At 38.7% G+C, this 16,433-nt stretch overlaps 2 protein-coding genes across 2 annotated transcripts in view; one reads left to right on the forward strand and one right to left on the reverse strand.

The window, feature by feature from the left end:
- LOC134744026 (WD repeat-containing protein 81) overlaps positions 1-9,224 on the reverse strand; it is a 32,350-nt gene extending 23,126 nt beyond the window's left edge. Inside the window, exons 1-8 of the mRNA XM_063677663.1 lie at positions 8,963-9,224; positions 8,006-8,885; positions 6,785-6,941; positions 5,182-5,341; positions 4,489-4,613; positions 3,944-4,110; positions 3,202-3,376; positions 127-2,351 (exon numbers count right to left, since the gene is read on the reverse strand). Of these exons, the coding sequence (XP_063533733.1) occupies positions 127-2,351; positions 3,202-3,376; positions 3,944-4,110; positions 4,489-4,613; positions 5,182-5,341; positions 6,785-6,941; positions 8,006-8,885; positions 8,963-9,169 (4,096 nt within the window). The 5' untranslated portion in view covers positions 9,170-9,224. The remainder of the gene's footprint in view (positions 1-126; positions 2,352-3,201; positions 3,377-3,943; positions 4,111-4,488; positions 4,614-5,181; positions 5,342-6,784; positions 6,942-8,005; positions 8,886-8,962) is intronic.
- Positions 9,225-10,774: 1,550 nt separating this feature from the next.
- LOC134743851 (uncharacterized) lies at positions 10,775-15,935 on the forward strand. Its single transcript, XM_063677475.1, has 5 exons — positions 10,775-11,107; positions 11,304-11,483; positions 12,213-12,374; positions 13,731-13,850; positions 15,667-15,935. The coding sequence occupies exons 1-5, from the start codon at positions 10,831-10,833 to the stop codon at positions 15,915-15,917; spliced, it is 990 nt and encodes a 329-aa protein (XP_063533545.1). The 5' UTR covers positions 10,775-10,830; the 3' UTR covers positions 15,918-15,935.
- Positions 15,936-16,433: the final 498 nt, after the last annotated feature.

A 16,433-nucleotide genomic window follows, 5' to 3' on the forward strand; every position in this document is an offset into this window, starting at 1 on the left:
AAATGTTACTGTATCGTGTGAATACTCAATTACCCCAGTTAAGAGCTACTTGCCCCAATTTTTTTTTTGTCAAAACAACAATCTATATAATTTTCAATGGTTTAGAATAGTCTGGTTCATACTCACCAACAATGGTAGTGAGGCACTTTATCACCTTCGCGGCGTTCCTGTCCCCCACCACCTTGCTATTCGCTATCGAGATCTCATCGAACTCGTCCTGACCATCGCCCTCCCAAGGCGCCAGGTTATCCTTCCCGATATAACACAGCGTCAACATCTTCAACAAGTTCCGAGTTATGTACCTACAAGTCAATACTGGACCTAATCTATGAGCCAACCAGATCAAACTCTCTGAACTCATATCTGAAATCTTACACGCATTCTGTTCATCTTCTTGAGAATCCTCCCCTATGCTTTTCGGTGACGCATCTTGTCTATTCAAATCTAAACTCTCTATCCTTCTGTTGGGAGCATCATTTCCCTTATCATCATCAGCGAAGTGTAAGTAGCTTGTGAACATCTTCTTAGGGATGTCTATCGTAGGCGACATTGGACCTCTGGTTGGTGTTTCTTGCGTTGGAGTTTCGTCTTTAGTTATTAGGACATTAAGTTCTTTTTGAGGTCGGCTTGTGGACGGACTAAAGTCCTTTGCGAATACTTCTGCTGAAGGTGAAGGTGTGTGCATGTTACCGTCATGATTAACGTTTAAAGTGTACGAATCCATGGAATCTGCAGGAGATTTGCTCCTGCTGCTGCGACTTGGTAATCTTTCCTTTTCCGTTTCAAAGTGGAACAAATCATTCTCGCTTCTGTTATCAGCGTCTTTCTCTTTAGAATCATTCATCTCCATCTTATCAATGCTAGGAGTCATAACGTGTTCAGAACCGTATGAAGTGTCCGGAGAGAATATGTCCGTATTCGAAAGCGCGCTTTTGAGGTTATCGTCGGAATACCTAGGTTTTTTATTAGCCATGGATCGGTGATGGCATAGATGTCCCGGAGAGCCGACTTCTGTAGTGACATCTTTGTAACCACCAACAGCTTCTACTAGATGTTGAGTGAAGTTGTCCAGGAAACATTGCAGGCCTAGTCTAACCATGAGTTGGAGGAGGAATATATGATGGTACAGCTTGACAAACTTCTGCTTACTGGCAAGACCTGATGAGGAAACTGGGTCGGACTCGGTCAGTTTGTGTTGGTCTGGCTTGTCAACGACAAACTCATCGTCTTCGTAAAGATTTAGTATATGTTTGAGGAGTTTCCTTCTCGTTTCTGCCGGGCCTAGAGCTTTGCTCATCGTGTCAAATAGATACCACGCCGCGAGCACCGAGGTATCCTTATTCTGAAGCAACTCTATGTAGTGTGTCAAGAAGATATCCAACACATCAAACTGATTGTTACAAGTCACTTGGTTGAGCAGCACGTCTAAATGCGTCGCGCACGCCTGGACTTTCCCTTCAGCTATTCTTTGGCTGAAATACATCTTAGTTTTGTCGACATTCTGGTATTTCTCGCATTGTATACCGTCACAGTCGTACATGTACAGGATGTTTAAGTCGTTGGCCGCCAATTCGTATTCGTGAAGAGTACTTAGAAGCTTATAGAGGGTGTTGAAAGATGGTGGGAAGGGGATTAAATGTTGCGATAAGAGTGGTTGCAACAGTTGAGATGGCGTTGGTGGGGGTAAACCTTTGTCTGTCACTATGATCTTCTTTAAGGGTTCGTCTTTCTTCGCGCTCATTTCGTTCTTGAAACTCAAGCTTGGTGGCGATACATTTAAAAGCAACGAGGCCACATAGCTAACGCACTTTGGCAGCCCGCCAAAATTATGTTTTAAAACCGTTCTGCAGCTGTTATAGCGCTCTATGAAATTCCCGCTATTCGTCCTCAAAGGTCTCATGTAGACATGCATGAATATCTCGACTATGAGGCAGCCTAAGACCAGCATGTCCTGTCTTCTGCTTTCCGTCACAAGTTGCTTGTAAACCGCCGCATCAGTGGTGTAGCGAGTGTTAAAACTCCTATTCTTCCTTTCTTTCAAGACGTCTAAGTGTCCATCGTTAAACTTCTTTATATAACCCTGATCATACATGAACATGTGGTTCGTGAATGCTGTGTCGTCATCTTTGGAAGTGACCGTTTCACTTCTGTCAACCGCGACCAAGTTTAAAGTGTTGACATTTTTATGGCGTTCTTTCTCTTCTGCTTTTGAGAAAAAGGAGTTAGTTTTGAAGTTGTCGAGGGCCTCTAACGCTTGTATGGACGCGACCGGGTTGAATTCTTTGGGGAGGTAGATGACGCCTTTGCCTAGCTCTGATCTTTGGACCCTGTAGTGCTTGGAATGTGCGGACCTAGAATAGAAATAAGTGTGGTTAAAATTAACATTAACCGCGCGCGCGAATTTTAAATTGAGTTTATTTGTCGGGTAGTAGTGTTTTCCCTGGCTGTGTTTGTATTGAAGTGGAGATAGCCTACCGTATTTTAGTTATTTGCAATGTATAATGTATTATGGCATACTTATTTGGGGCACAGCTACTGATACACAATGTTTTCTTTCCGCAAAAAAAATCGATTCCAGAAATTGTTTGAATAGAATCGATAGAATAGATTTTATTTGTATTAATTGTACATCGGCATATTCAAAAATTACAATTAGAAGAACAAAACAATTATTAAATTATTTGTACATTTATATGCAAATCAATACATTTTTACGTACATAATTTAATTAGATAACAAATAACAAATAATTTATTGGAAAAAAAGTATTGTACAGAGGTTCATCTTAAAGACTAAGAGTTGTTAGTAGACGAAAGTGGGTTACAAATGCCTGAACTAGGAGTTCCTGTGTTTCAGGCAGTGAAGGACAAAATTTATCAATTTTTAATTTTTTAGATGAAATATAATGAACTATACTGAACATAAATTAATTTAAACATATTTGTATAATGATGTAAACCCTGTGTTTGTATAATGATGATTTGAAGATGTTAGCTGTATATTACTTTAGCTATACACCAAATTGTCTTATGGCCTACTCATCTGGGGTAAAGGTACACGATAAAACGTTACTTCTAAAGATTACTTCATATTGTTTAAAGATACTTGTCAATGCAACTGGAATGTTATTCGCTGCTTTTGCTGTGTTATTGTGTGTGTGCTTGGATTTTACAGATGTTAAAATGAGGATTTGGAAAGCACCTGTCAATGCTACTGGAATGTTCCTCGCCCTTGCTGTGCGAGCGCGCCCGGCTCGTGCTCTGGTGCCTGCGCACGCGCGCGGGCACGCTCAGGCGCGACACGTGCTGCGGCAGGTGCTGGGATTCCTCTTCATCATCAGACCCTTCGTCTGAGCTGTCAGGCTTTATGGATTTTCCTGGAAAGGACATTCTGGAAATAACTGTTGAATTATGTGACGCTAACGGACGGCGCTAAATACAATTTAACATTCTGAATGGGATCGTCCATTAATTACATCACAACATTTCGAATTTTTTAGACCCTCCTCCCACACCCCTTGTCACACTTCTTCATAGGAAAAATATAGGTCTCCCCCTCTGTGACGTAATTTGTGGATGGTCAAAAAATGTCGTTGATGTTTTAAAATCTAGGTCTAGCTTAGGATACTAAATGTGTACGATGTGTAGTCTAAGAAAAATCATGCCCAATCATTAAAATATTAATGTCTAATTCAGATTGCTGATTTCGTTGGTGTTGCGGGTGTCCATGGGCGGCGGTAATCGCTTACCATCAGGTGATCCGTCTGCTCGTTTGCCTCCTATTTCATTTAAAAAAAATTGCTAACTTTGTGACGTCACACGTCACACCTGGCAGGTAGAGTTTGCCAAATGTGACGCTGACGTGGGGGAAGGATTAAAAAATCTTGTAATTCGTGTGACGTAATTTATTAATGATGAATCAATGAATCTTTGCTATTACTTACGACTGGTCCAATGTAAAGCGGGAGGGGAGGGTCGGGCAGGTCGGGCTGCCCGCGGCGGGTGCGGCGCGGACAGTATTTGGACCCCTGCGCCCCGTCGCAACGTTGTATGACCGTCCACTAGCGATAACCATACATTTTTCGCCTTTACTGATGCTGGTCCCGACATCCTACACAAAAAATGATATATTGCAAATAGAGATACTTCACCTCTGCAATTTCTTGGTCCAATGTGTATTTGAGTCTCACGTTTTGCTTAAGGAGAGAGCGAGACACAATGCACTTTCAGGGGGGCGTTCATATATTACGTAACGCAATTTTTTTCGAGACCCCTCATAGTTTTTGATCCCCATTTTTGATCATCCATAGTTTAATAGCCCAGTGACGATAGTAAATGCGATCGGGCCAGTAAGTTAGAAGTAAAAAATGGCGACAGCTTGTTCTATTATTATATTGATCCTGGCACTAGTGAGGTAATTTTCTGGGTGGTGTACAGCGTGGCCTTTTTAACGAATATTACTTATTCTGTGGCTAAGATGATAACTTACTTGTATCCAAAGGTGATGTCGATCCAGTGATGAAGATTCTCGGACACGTGTGCGCTCTCCAGGGCTTCTCTGTGCTTGGTGATGAAGTCCTCAGCACAAGTGGCCCACGAGGGTATGCCAAGGTCCTGCAATTAACGTTCACTGTTAAATATATTACCCCATTTACCCCCCATAGACCCGTTTTAATATATTTAATACGTCAGAGTATCGCGGAAGAAGAATTCCGTAGCGGTGCGCGGCAACTACTATGGCCCGAGAGTTGGGGGCGGCCGCATGTACTTGTAGCGGCGCGACGAAATCGCTGAGTGAGTCACGCCTGGTACCGGCAAAGATAGATATAACTCCGTAATAGATGGATACAGTCTAAGGAAAAAACGTGCCTCGAAAATCACGAAAATTTGATTCTCGATCAGAGGGCGCCACTAGTTTTGGCCTACTCTCGTATAGAGGGCGTTGACTGTTTCGTTTGTTATTTATACTTTTAACGCATATCAGTGAAAGAACATGGGTTAATCATATAAAAATAATTAATGCAAATAAAAAAATCATTTATCCATACTTAAATACATTATATCGTATTTTTATAAATATTTATTTTTAGTTTTAAAGTGTGTCGACAGATGGCAGTGAATTTACTGGGGTTACAAAATTTTTTATGACAGTACCACTCTAGTATAAGTTACTCTATGGTACCGGTAAATCCTCATGTATGCTCCGGAACACAGCAGGGTCGGTGTAGAACTCGGGAATGCATTCATCCGGCGTCCACTCCTGCATACGCTGGATGGATGCTGGATACTCTGCTGGAACCCATTTGTTGCGGACGTGCTTGCAGAGTATCTCTTTTGGAGTTCTGTGAACAAATACAAGTACCTAAGGCTGTACAAAATATCGCGAGCGGAGGGTGCCTAGTCAAGATGCCAATCGTTTGTGTTAGGACAACGAAATGCTATCTGTCTCTATCGCACTAATATGTAAGAGTGATAGAGAGACAAAAAGCGTTTCGTTGCCGCAGCGCAAACGATTGGTATCTTGGCTACGCCCCCAGAGGGCCTACCGCGAACATCGAAAAATCGAAAATCGAGTTAGACCAAGACAAGTCTGCAACGATTTTGATAGCACACGCAGTGCAAGTGTTATTTTAAAAGTTGAACTTCTATAAGTTGTTATTCCGTAATCAGTGCGCCTTCAGTGAACTCCTTTAAAAACAGACTCGACAAACATTTTACGAATGGACAGAACACAAGTGCAGGACATTAATATGCACATATCAGCTATTTTAAGCTGCCTGTGCATTCGTATATATATAATATATATAATAAATTATGACGTTTAAATAACACTTGCACTGCGTATGAACCCGCGACCTCCGGATTGAAAGTCGGACGTCAGATCCACTCGGCCACCATCATCATCATCATAATTTAAGAGCATGGCTCTTGTCGGTGGAGTATGCGCCAGTTTTCTCGGTCCTCGGCCAGGTTCTTTAGGTCCCTGTAAGACACGACATTTGCTTTCGCTTTCAGTTGTTGTGTGTAGCTTGCTCGTGGTTTTTCGCGGCCTCTTCTCGCTTCTATCTTGCCTTCTAATATAGTGTTAAAGAAAGTGTCGTGTCTTATGTCGGCTGTCGGCCACCACCGCTATTTTATTTTACCTTGAGTAAATTACCAGCGGAAATATGAAAGTAAGTACTGATTATTAAGTATTGATAAACTATTAGTAAGTATTGATAAACTACCCGACAACATTAAAAATATTGATAATAATCAGATATTTTTCGCCAGATTAAAAAAAATGGCTGACTGCAAATGCATTTTATGACATGTCCGAATATTATAATAACGATTTAATTTAATTTTAATGTACTGATTAAATGCCTTAATTGTGGAATTGTAAATTGTATTGACTACCAATTATTACGTGTTATTTATTGTTTTATTTTATTTTATTTCAATTGATAATAGTTATTTTAAATGAATTGTGATTAAACTGACATATTATTTATTTATTTACAAAAACATGTCCGGCTCACAGCGGAGGCCAAACGCCATGACATGGGAAAAAACATTTCATACACAACACAAGACAAGTAAAACACAACAAAACAAACAATTCATCATAAATAACATAATTAAACATAATAAAACAACATTCGGGCATATCTCCCAACCGCCTCAGTCTAGGGACGTGTGACAAAAACATTTAAATATTGGGATATATATACTTACTTATTAATATTTATGACATGTAAAATTTGTAATTTTATCAATAAAGGAATATGAATATTATTACAAACCTCCGCGCTAGGTACACGTAGCAGGTGATGTCAGATAGGGCATCTGTCACGTGGTGCGGTGTCTGCTCGGCGCAGGTGACGTCATATGTCAGATCTAACTGCCGATCGCCTTTGTTCAGTCGGTACTTTGACTTGCTGAGGTCGCGCCAATTCTTGCCTGTAGGCATGGATGTACTAAATGTAAATTATTTATTACAATAGATAATTTAATTGAATTTAAGAAGTGACCAAAGGCTTGTATACATAAGGGAAGGAATGGAAAGATTTGCAAGGTTCTGGTAGGCTTCCGTAACTCAATTGGTTAAGAGCAACGCACAGATTGCGGAGGTTGCGGGTTAAAGTCCTGCCGGAAGCTTAACTTTTTCCATTTTTTTCTTTAATATAAAGTTTAAGAAGTGCCCCAGGTAGCACAGTAGCTGTATAGCAGCCGAATAATGTCTGGGTAATAGCAAGTAACTGGTATTATTCGGCTGCTATACAGCTACTGTGCCACCCTGTATGGCTTTTTGGTAGAAAAAGCAAACTATTCGATAAATATTTACGAAAAAAAAACGACACATTTTGAGTTTAAATTGTTTTAGTTTAGTTTTAAGTACACTCTTTGACTTATATTGACTGGGATATGTGAACCGTAATTACCTTTTGTATTATTGTCTAGTGAAACTAACCGTGAATCATTCAAAACTCTTAAGTACACTCTTATTTTTGTTTGACATTCTACTCATTCTACATAATATTTTCGTTTGACATCATATTATAATTAGTGCATGCTCCATCGCTTCTTGATTCTATATTTGTATGCCAAATGGAAAAACATTGTGAAACATAAATTATTGTATAAGATATGTTTACAAATAAAGAAATAAATGTTGTTTTTATGGTTCCGTACCCAAAGGGTAAAAACGGGACCTTTTTTAACCGTTACTAAGACTCCGCTGTCCGTCTGTCTGTCTGTCACCAGGCTGTATCTCATGAACCGTCATAGCTAGACAGTTTAAATTTTCACAGATGATGTATTTCTGTTGCCGCTATAACAACAAATACTAAAAACAGAATAATATAAATATTTAAATGGGGCTCCCATACAATAAACGTGTACGGAACCCTTCGTGCGCGAGTCCGACTCGCACTTGGCCGGTTTTTTTTTTGTAGCTGACCATAGTTTGAACATTTGACATATTTTTTATTTAAACTATTGCTAGTTAGACTATAATCAATTACCACATCTAGATGAGAAATCTGTGATCCAGGGCACCATGAAGTGTGCCTGCGGGTCATTGGCCGATCTCCCGGCCAGGGTGTTCAAGTGCAGCAGATAGTCCAGGTTCGATATCCGGCCCCGCACCCACAACATGCACAGCTTCTCAAACTGCACTACCTCGTTCCTCCCCCACTCTTCCCCCCACTTCCCCTGGCTCGTAACCGGTGTAACTTGCTTCCTGTTCTGCTCGTAGATTAATGAAGCATCCAGAGTGTGAATGTTATTCGTAACAGCCGGCAGTATCTGTAGCCACATATTCTCTGTCAAATAAATATCTTGCAATGACAGCGTACCCAGACTCAGCCCTCGGTCGCTCATAGCTTTAAAAACATTCAGTAGCTGATACACTAGGAACATTCCCCGCCCATAATTCATATCTATAAGATTTGGGCTAAAATTCAAACAGTCTAGCAAGTGGTTTTCATAGTGGCCCCTGTATATTATATAGTAGTTATTGTCAGTCTCTAATATGAACATAGCTGCTAATAAATTGACATGGGTTTCATAAGATTTCGAGACATGTTTGTTAGGAATGATTTCTTTGTACTCTGTGATCCTGCCGGAGCCGTCACTCTTTATCCTAATTATGTTACAGCCGTACAGCCGCAGCAACGCCTCCGACAGTAGTTGGTCATGCTCCAGTAAGTTCACTATAGCACTCTCTTTTAAATTCTCATTATTCTGACAATATTTCTTATATGACTCCTTCCATAAATTTCTGTGGTTGTTCTGTGAGACATACTGGAGTAGCTGCGAGAAAGTTAGGGGAATTTCGGGGTTGGTTTCGTGAAGTTTGTAACGAGGAAGGGGCAGTACCTTGGACACCTTTTTATTTAATACCTACAAAAGAAATAGGCGTTAATCATTACTCATTCCATAGTTTATTGCGTTACTTTTACTTATGAATAGTTACGTACCCTAATGAATATCGTCCGCCAGGGATAAGGAACACTTTCACCAGCTTGTAATGCGAAATCGACATTGTTCACTGTGTTATCTACTTCTAAGTTCTTCAGCCATTTCTTAAGCCAACTGCTGTGCACGACAACGCTGAACAAATTTGCTGAGGCAGTAGTGAATATGTTCTTATTGCTTATGCCTAATTCCTTAACAATATTATCCATCTCTATAAACTATAATCTTTTGTTTTGTTTTCTTTAGGGAGGTTAACAAATTTGACATATCGATTAGATTTATTGATATAGCAACACTCCAATATCTCCAATGGAAAACATAGACCTAGCATTATATAGACCAGCTATACGCGTGCGCCCGTAAGGGATAGACATAGATGACGTCATAAACGTGGGGATACCATATTGGTAAAAATTACCCCAATATTTGATATCACGTTGGGGCGATTACCCTGGAGGCAAAGTTAGCTTGTTTGACGGTATTAAAAAATTGTTAAATAAAATGTCAATGGGCCGTTCTTATTAGGCGTATAAACAATGAAATACCTTCTATAATTCGCGCAGGTGGTACAAAACTAAACATGTCTAGTAAATAAAATGTATTATGGGTTTTAATTTAAAGAAATCACAAATCGCAATCACACCAATTAATGTACACCACATTTAATCTTCACAACATTTGTTTATTTATTTTTTGGAATTAGAAGTACGAAAAAACTTCGAGGTCAAAATTACCCATAAAATTATGATATTTTCATCTGGTATCCCTAACATGATTGTTATGCAGCTAAATTAAGAAGAAGTTTAAAAATGGCTGACCTCAGACTCCTACCTACCTACGTAATTTGGGCGGATAATTTTACAAATAATGTTTTGTTAATTTGCGTAAATAATTGTGATATTTTAATTGAAATCGTTTGATTCTACATTGCTTTGAGTGTAACGTAATTTTACGATGTTATTCTCACATATTGCGTTAAGGGGAAGGTGTAAAATACCGTACTTACGTGTGAAAGGTTATGATCTCATATTTTTGCTCAGAGCGGCTATTACAGCCGATTACAGAACAATTCACCATTATTTTATCAAAGTTCAAGCATTCAAAACGCAAACCATCACTATATTTCATAAGAGAAAGCACAATTTCATACAAAACAACGATAATTAAACAAGCAACGAACAAACATGACATGTCACGTACTTATTTGTTTGCCACAACCTCGGTTGTGGCAGCGGTGGAAAAGTGAAACTATGACAAGGACAAACAATAACAGCGCTTTCTCTGCTACTCCTACTGAAAGATACATAAGACTATCCCGTTCGGTCATTTTCCCCCACTCCTCATGACCGATCCAGTTATACTAGATTCATGATGGAAAATTGAATCTTTCTCTGTCACTCTAATTACGCTTTAATTGGGGTAAAAGAGAAAGATTCGCAGTAGGCCCTAACGAACTTTCGATATTCGCGGTACGCCCTCTGAAATAATAAAATTATAAAACACGATTATGATTAGTTGATTACTCTATGCTATTCTTCTCATTAATGTTTTCTATCATTTTGCAAACCTGACAGTTTTAAATTGTAAACAGGCATCATTATTACATTTCCATTCCGTTCTATAAACTAGCCAAATAAGAAAGCACGAACGATGAATGGAAAAGTATGCCTATCTCTCTTACATTACAATGTGGGGTATAAGACTTTCTTTCTCTAAATCAACATGACGTGACATTTGGTTTAAGCGTATTTTCTTATTTTTCTTCTGTCATTGTCATTTTCGCTAGCCGTTATTTATTCTTTGCTCAATGCTCATTGCTATGTTGTGTTTGTTTTGTGGAGGGCTTGTGCGACAATAATTATCAAAAAAAATGGAAAAGAAACCTCGTTTGCGTGCTCCAAATTTCACTCAAAGTGATAACTTACTTTTGTGTGACGTAGTCAGCAAATACATACATATAATTGAAAATAAAAAAACTGACGGAGCTAGCCTCCTGCAAAAACAGAGGGCTTGGCTTGATGTAGCGGAGGATTACAATTCATCCACCACAGGTTGCTCTCGTACTGCAGAAAGCTTGCAGCAAACATACAAAAATCTAAAAAAAAGAGCCAAAAAGAATGCATCTGATGAAAAGATGAATATTCCAGGCATGAACTTTAATTTCTCTTTCAATCAATTAATTCGTTAAAAAGTCGAATTACGCCAGCTATCTAAAACGTAATATTGGCTAAGTACTATTAGCGCGACTGTTACAAAATAACTCAAAATGGATCGCATCACGATGAATTTATATACGTTTTATATTGTTTTATTACCTATCTCAAATTGTATTTACCTTTACAGTGGATCCTAGTTTGGTGCTCAATATAGAAAAGTGTGGCACATCTTCCCAGAATTGTGACTGGGGAGAAGTTTCTTTAAATACGGGTGCATTAGAAGAAACGTGCAAAGAAATGTTTGCAGCATTAAATGAGGAAGCAGACACAAGCGACATGATTTCGAAAACTGCTATTATGGATACAGGTAGATACTTTGTGAAAACACTTCTTCTTCTCTGTCGTATCGCTCTTGACAGAGCGGTCGTGGTCACTAGAGGCGGACACAGCTCTTCGCACGATCTCCTGCCATCTCTCCCTGTTGGCAGACTGTCTAGCACACTCAGATACGCGGTCTCCCACTGCGGACTTTATTTGGTCAGTCCAGCGCATAGGTGATTTACCGCGCGATCTGGCTCCCTCCGCTCTTCCTTCATGTGTAAACACTTACTATTTCTCCTATAAAAAAAAAAAAATTGTGGCAAGCGGGAGACTATCAGGGGTATGGGATACTAGGGACATAACTTCTCATTTGCCACAAGCTGCTAAAGCTAGTGGAGCTTTTTGTATGGGGTGAAATTTAGTTTTTAATTTTTCTCGTGTGAATTATAACCTACAGCTGGTGAGACATGCCATAGCACTCAATTTTTTTTATTTATTACATAAAAGAAAAATATAAGCTTGACAGTGGTCAGAAACAAGACAATGAAAAGAATTTTTACCCATCTGTGTTGTCTGTTTGGGGTGCATCCATTAATTACGTCACAAGTTATAGTGACATCACAAAGTTTGTATCTGCCCCCCCCCCTCCCCCTTGTCACAACATGTCACATTTTCTTGACCCCCCCCCCCCCTAAACGTGTGATGTAATTAGTGGATGACCCCTTGTCCAAATATATTATTTTCTTATGGTTGATAATGTCTAATTCTTGACCAGGAGGAGGGCCACCACTTAACGCTGACAAAGATCCAGTATTGGAAAAAGTTAAAGCTCTCACTGGACCTGTTATGGATGGTATTCACACAATTTATAATGGAGATAACAGTCTTATAGCATCCCAAAATATACCACCAATAGAACTTCATAGTATTGGATCAGGTAAAATTTTATTTATTTCTCTTAGGTATTTTACATTTTTATTTTAGAATGCTGAAGAAGCGCTGGTGGCCTAGCGGTAAGAACGTGTGACTTGCAATCCGGAGGTCGCGGGTTCAAACCCTGGCTCGTACCAATGAGTTTTTTGGAACTTATGTACGAAATATCATTTGACATTTACCAGTCGCTTTTCGGTGACACATCCTGAGGAAACCGAACTAATCCCAACAAGGCCTTGTTTCCCCTCCGGGTTGAAAGGTCAGATGGCAGTCGCTTTCGTAAAAACTAGTGCCTACGCCAATTCTTGGGATTATTTGTCAAGCGGACCCCAGGCTCCTATGAGCCGTGGCAAAAATGCCGGGACAACGCGAGGAAGATGATGATTTTAGAATGCTGATGGGACTGCCTGGCAGGTGCTCTGCATCGTGCATGTTTGTGGCAGCTCACACGGATAGTTTTTAGACTATATTACGTAAAACAATATAGTCTCATTTTACTAAGTCGTGTGAGATGTAGTCCCAACAGCATTCTAAGAGAAATTGCTGATAGGTTGGATTTCCGATCCTAAATTCAAATTAAAAGTGTAGCACAATTTATAATACTAGATTAAGATTTTGCATGTATTACTAACACTATGGATGCATTTGTTTGGCCATGGTCTGTCAGAAATAAAGAAATATTGTTTATTTATTTTAATAATAAAAAAAGCTTCATAGAGAAATATCCGGACTAAGCTTGCCGTGACAATGAGTACTGCTTTCTGACCCAACTACAACCTCAGAGTATCTCAATATGTCTATGAGACTGCTGTTGGAATAACTATCGCCACAGCAATCGCCAAATCAACCTGCCACATTAGGTATCCTCGTAAGACACACCATAGAAAGTTTTTCAATTTTTAGGGTTCCGTACCCAAAGGGTAAAAACGGGACCCTATTACTAAGACTCCGCTGTCCATCTGTCTGTCACCAGGCTGTATCTCATGAACCGTGATAGCTAGACAGTTGAAATTTTCACAGATGATGTATTTCTGTTGCCGCTATAACAACAAATACTAAAAAGTACGGAACCCTCGGTGCGCGAGTCCGACTCGCACTTGGCCGGTTTTTTAATTTGAACCTTGTTCTATAAGTAAATTGAAACGAATTTCGTTTATTTTACAAGGCAGTGAAACAAAAGAAATGCTACTTTATTTGTTTCATGAAAGGTTCAAATTAGATTGCAATGAATATGTTTATAATATATTTTTATGTACATTTGACTCACGAGGGTATTGCATTCTGCAGTACATTATCTTATTAATTACTAGGTTTTCGTTTCAAAAGGAATTTAAATACCATTTCAATAATTATATTTCAGATTCTACAATGCTGGATATGCAAGAGACACAAGATTATGCTCAGGATAACGAGACATATTTCACTAATAACAGTTATAACGGAGCAAATTTTAAAAAAAGGCCACACCATTTATTGACTCGTGAGTGATGTTTTGTCTGTATAATCTAGCTTGTAGCAAAGATAGATATAACTCCGTAATAGATGGATACAGTCTAAGGAAAAAACGTGCCTCGAAAATCACGAAAATTTGACTCTCGATCAGAGGGCGCTACTAGCTTTGGCCTACTGTCGTATAGATGGCGTTGACGGTTTCGTTTGTTCTTTAACAATTTTTACGCATATCAGTGAAAGAACATGGGTCAAAATCATAAAAATAATTAATGCAAATAAAAAAAATCATTTATCCATATTTAAATACATTTTATCGTATTTTTATAAATCTTCATTTTTAGTTTTAAAGTGTGTCGATAGATGGCAGTGAATTTACTGTGGTTACAAAATTCACTATGACAGTACCGCTCTAGTATAAGTTACTCTATGCTTGTAGTCATTGCGCTAGTTTCCGTCCATGCTCTAGTTCAGGAATGTTGCGGATGCAGATTTTTTGACATCCGCGGACGCGGATGCGGATATTTAAAGGCTCACATCCGCGGATGCGGATGTCAAGATTAGACACATAAAAAACGTTAAATATTACATTTTAGTAATTTTTATAATACAAAAACGAAACATTTAGTATTTGAACAAGAATATAGGTGCCCCACAATCGCATTACTATACTAAAGTCCAAATAAAACAAGCTTTTCACTTCTTGTCGCTGTCCGTCATAGGCTAAAGTGCTCAATCGACGAATCACAAAAACTTACGCCGCCGCTAAGACGTTCCTGTACCTACCTGTCCCACATCTGCATTAAGCTCCGCATCTATTTCATGCGGATGCGGAAGTTCCGCGGATGCGGATGCGAATTTTCGCAACATCCCTGCTCTAGTTTTCGTCCACTTGACGGATTAATTTGCCACTTGAGAAATATTATTTGAATGTAGACAGATATATTGTTTAGACATTAAGGTTTGCAGTAAGTCCAAACTTGTGCAGCATTGTAGGTTTATATTCAAATTTCGTCAAATGGACGAATCTATAGCTGGACGAAAACTTGTGTAAGATTATCCTATTAGTATTTTATACAATCGTGATATAATAGAGAGCTTTTCAGTCGAGTACCGTGTTTAAGCAACGAAGCTTGCTGAGTTGCTTAAGTTAAGGTACGAGATTGAAAAGCTTGATTATATCACTATTGTATACAATACTTTTTCTACGAGACAAAAAAATAATACTTTAAAAATAAACTAGTAGAATCATATAAGTAAACAAACCAAAAGTATACAGCAAAGATACGCGAGCTGCCGCAGCCCGCGATACCTCGCGGCGCGGCCGACCGGCCCGGCGCCCCCGGCGGGTTGGTCAACGACACCTCCTCGTAACTCATGAGGCCCTGGTACCTGCTCCTGGCTAAATTCAGTTTTAAGACAGTTTTTTTCTCGATTTTGGCCACCGTAGGCTATGGAGACTAACAAGCAACGCTAAGCGGTTTTCGTAGGGTATGGATGTTGCTATATGAAGGGTGTCACATGCGCGTTTCTGACTTATGAAGCAGTTATTTCTACTACAACATAAAATAAAATGTTTTTGTTGGCCAACCAATCACAAAGCAGATGCGATAATTTGCATTGAATCGAGTCTCCTTAAACGAGAAACATTTTATTGAAATGTATGAAGTTCTATTTTCAAAATTTTTATAATTGACTAAACCGTATCGATAAAATTCTTATGCTTGAGTCGGAAGTGCCATAGACTATCCAACGTTGAAAAGAGTAAGGTTGTAGTGTTGCATGTTAAGTTGTAATACACAGATTATACTCCACGAGTAGAAAAAATATTTATTAATTTGTTTCAGGTAAACGGAAACTAGAAACTGAAAGTAAACAGATCAAAATGGAGTTACTGGAGCAACAGAAGGAGTTGGTCAAAACTCAGCTGCAAGAGGAACTGGATCGAGTGGAGCATAACCGTATGCTGAGAGGAATGGAGATGGAGGATGCAAAACAAAAGTATATACACAATGAAAAGCTTAGAGAAATGGAAATGGAGGAAATGAAAAGGAGAAACGAATTTAATGAAAAAATGAGGCATTTTCAATTAAAATAAGACAATGTATCTTTTCAAGTTTGTTTTAATGTTATATGTATGATTAAGTAAATGTTACTCAATCAGCACCTGACGAGCATTATCCCCTGCATTTTATAAAGCTAAAAATTCACTTCTCTTTCTAACAACTATATTTATTAGAAAGAGTGGCAAACAGCAAACTGCAGGTTTTTTTTATTACTTATTTATACTTTTTATTTATAATAGAAAATAGTACTCATACTATCAAAAGTCTACTTAAACAATCTACAAATATACATATACTATTAAAAATGTAGGAATGTACACATTGAAATGTATTGGCAACAAATAGCACCAAATCTGAAGGAACTATTATCACAGCAAATATGTTTAAAATGTGATCAACAAATCATTCTTTATCTATATTCTATAACACTTAATTATTATAATATCTTACATACTATTATTTTGTAGATTCTTAACCTGGTCTATTATAATCTGGTCCGGCCAGCATTATTGTTACCTAAATAGATTGGCCGGTCGAAGTGTCTTACA

The sequence above is a fragment of the Cydia strobilella genome, chromosome 9 (genome assembly GCF_947568885.1).
Source record: "Cydia strobilella chromosome 9, ilCydStro3.1, whole genome shotgun sequence".
NCBI lineage: Eukaryota > Metazoa > Arthropoda > Insecta > Lepidoptera > Tortricidae > Cydia > Cydia strobilella.

Bases quoted from the DNA above. Each gene is read 5' to 3' on its own strand.
- LOC134743851 (XM_063677475.1), top strand. From the start codon at position 10,831: ATGGAAAAGAAACCTCGTTTGCGTGCTCCAAATTTCACTCAAAGTGAT. The intron at 11,108-11,303 runs GCATGAACTTTA...TTACCTTTACAG, and splicing joins TGAAAAGATGAATATTCCAG to TGGATCCTAGTTTGGTGCTC. The intron at 13,851-15,666 runs GTGAGTGATGTT...AATTTGTTTCAG, and splicing joins GCCACACCATTTATTGACTC to GTAAACGGAAACTAGAAACT.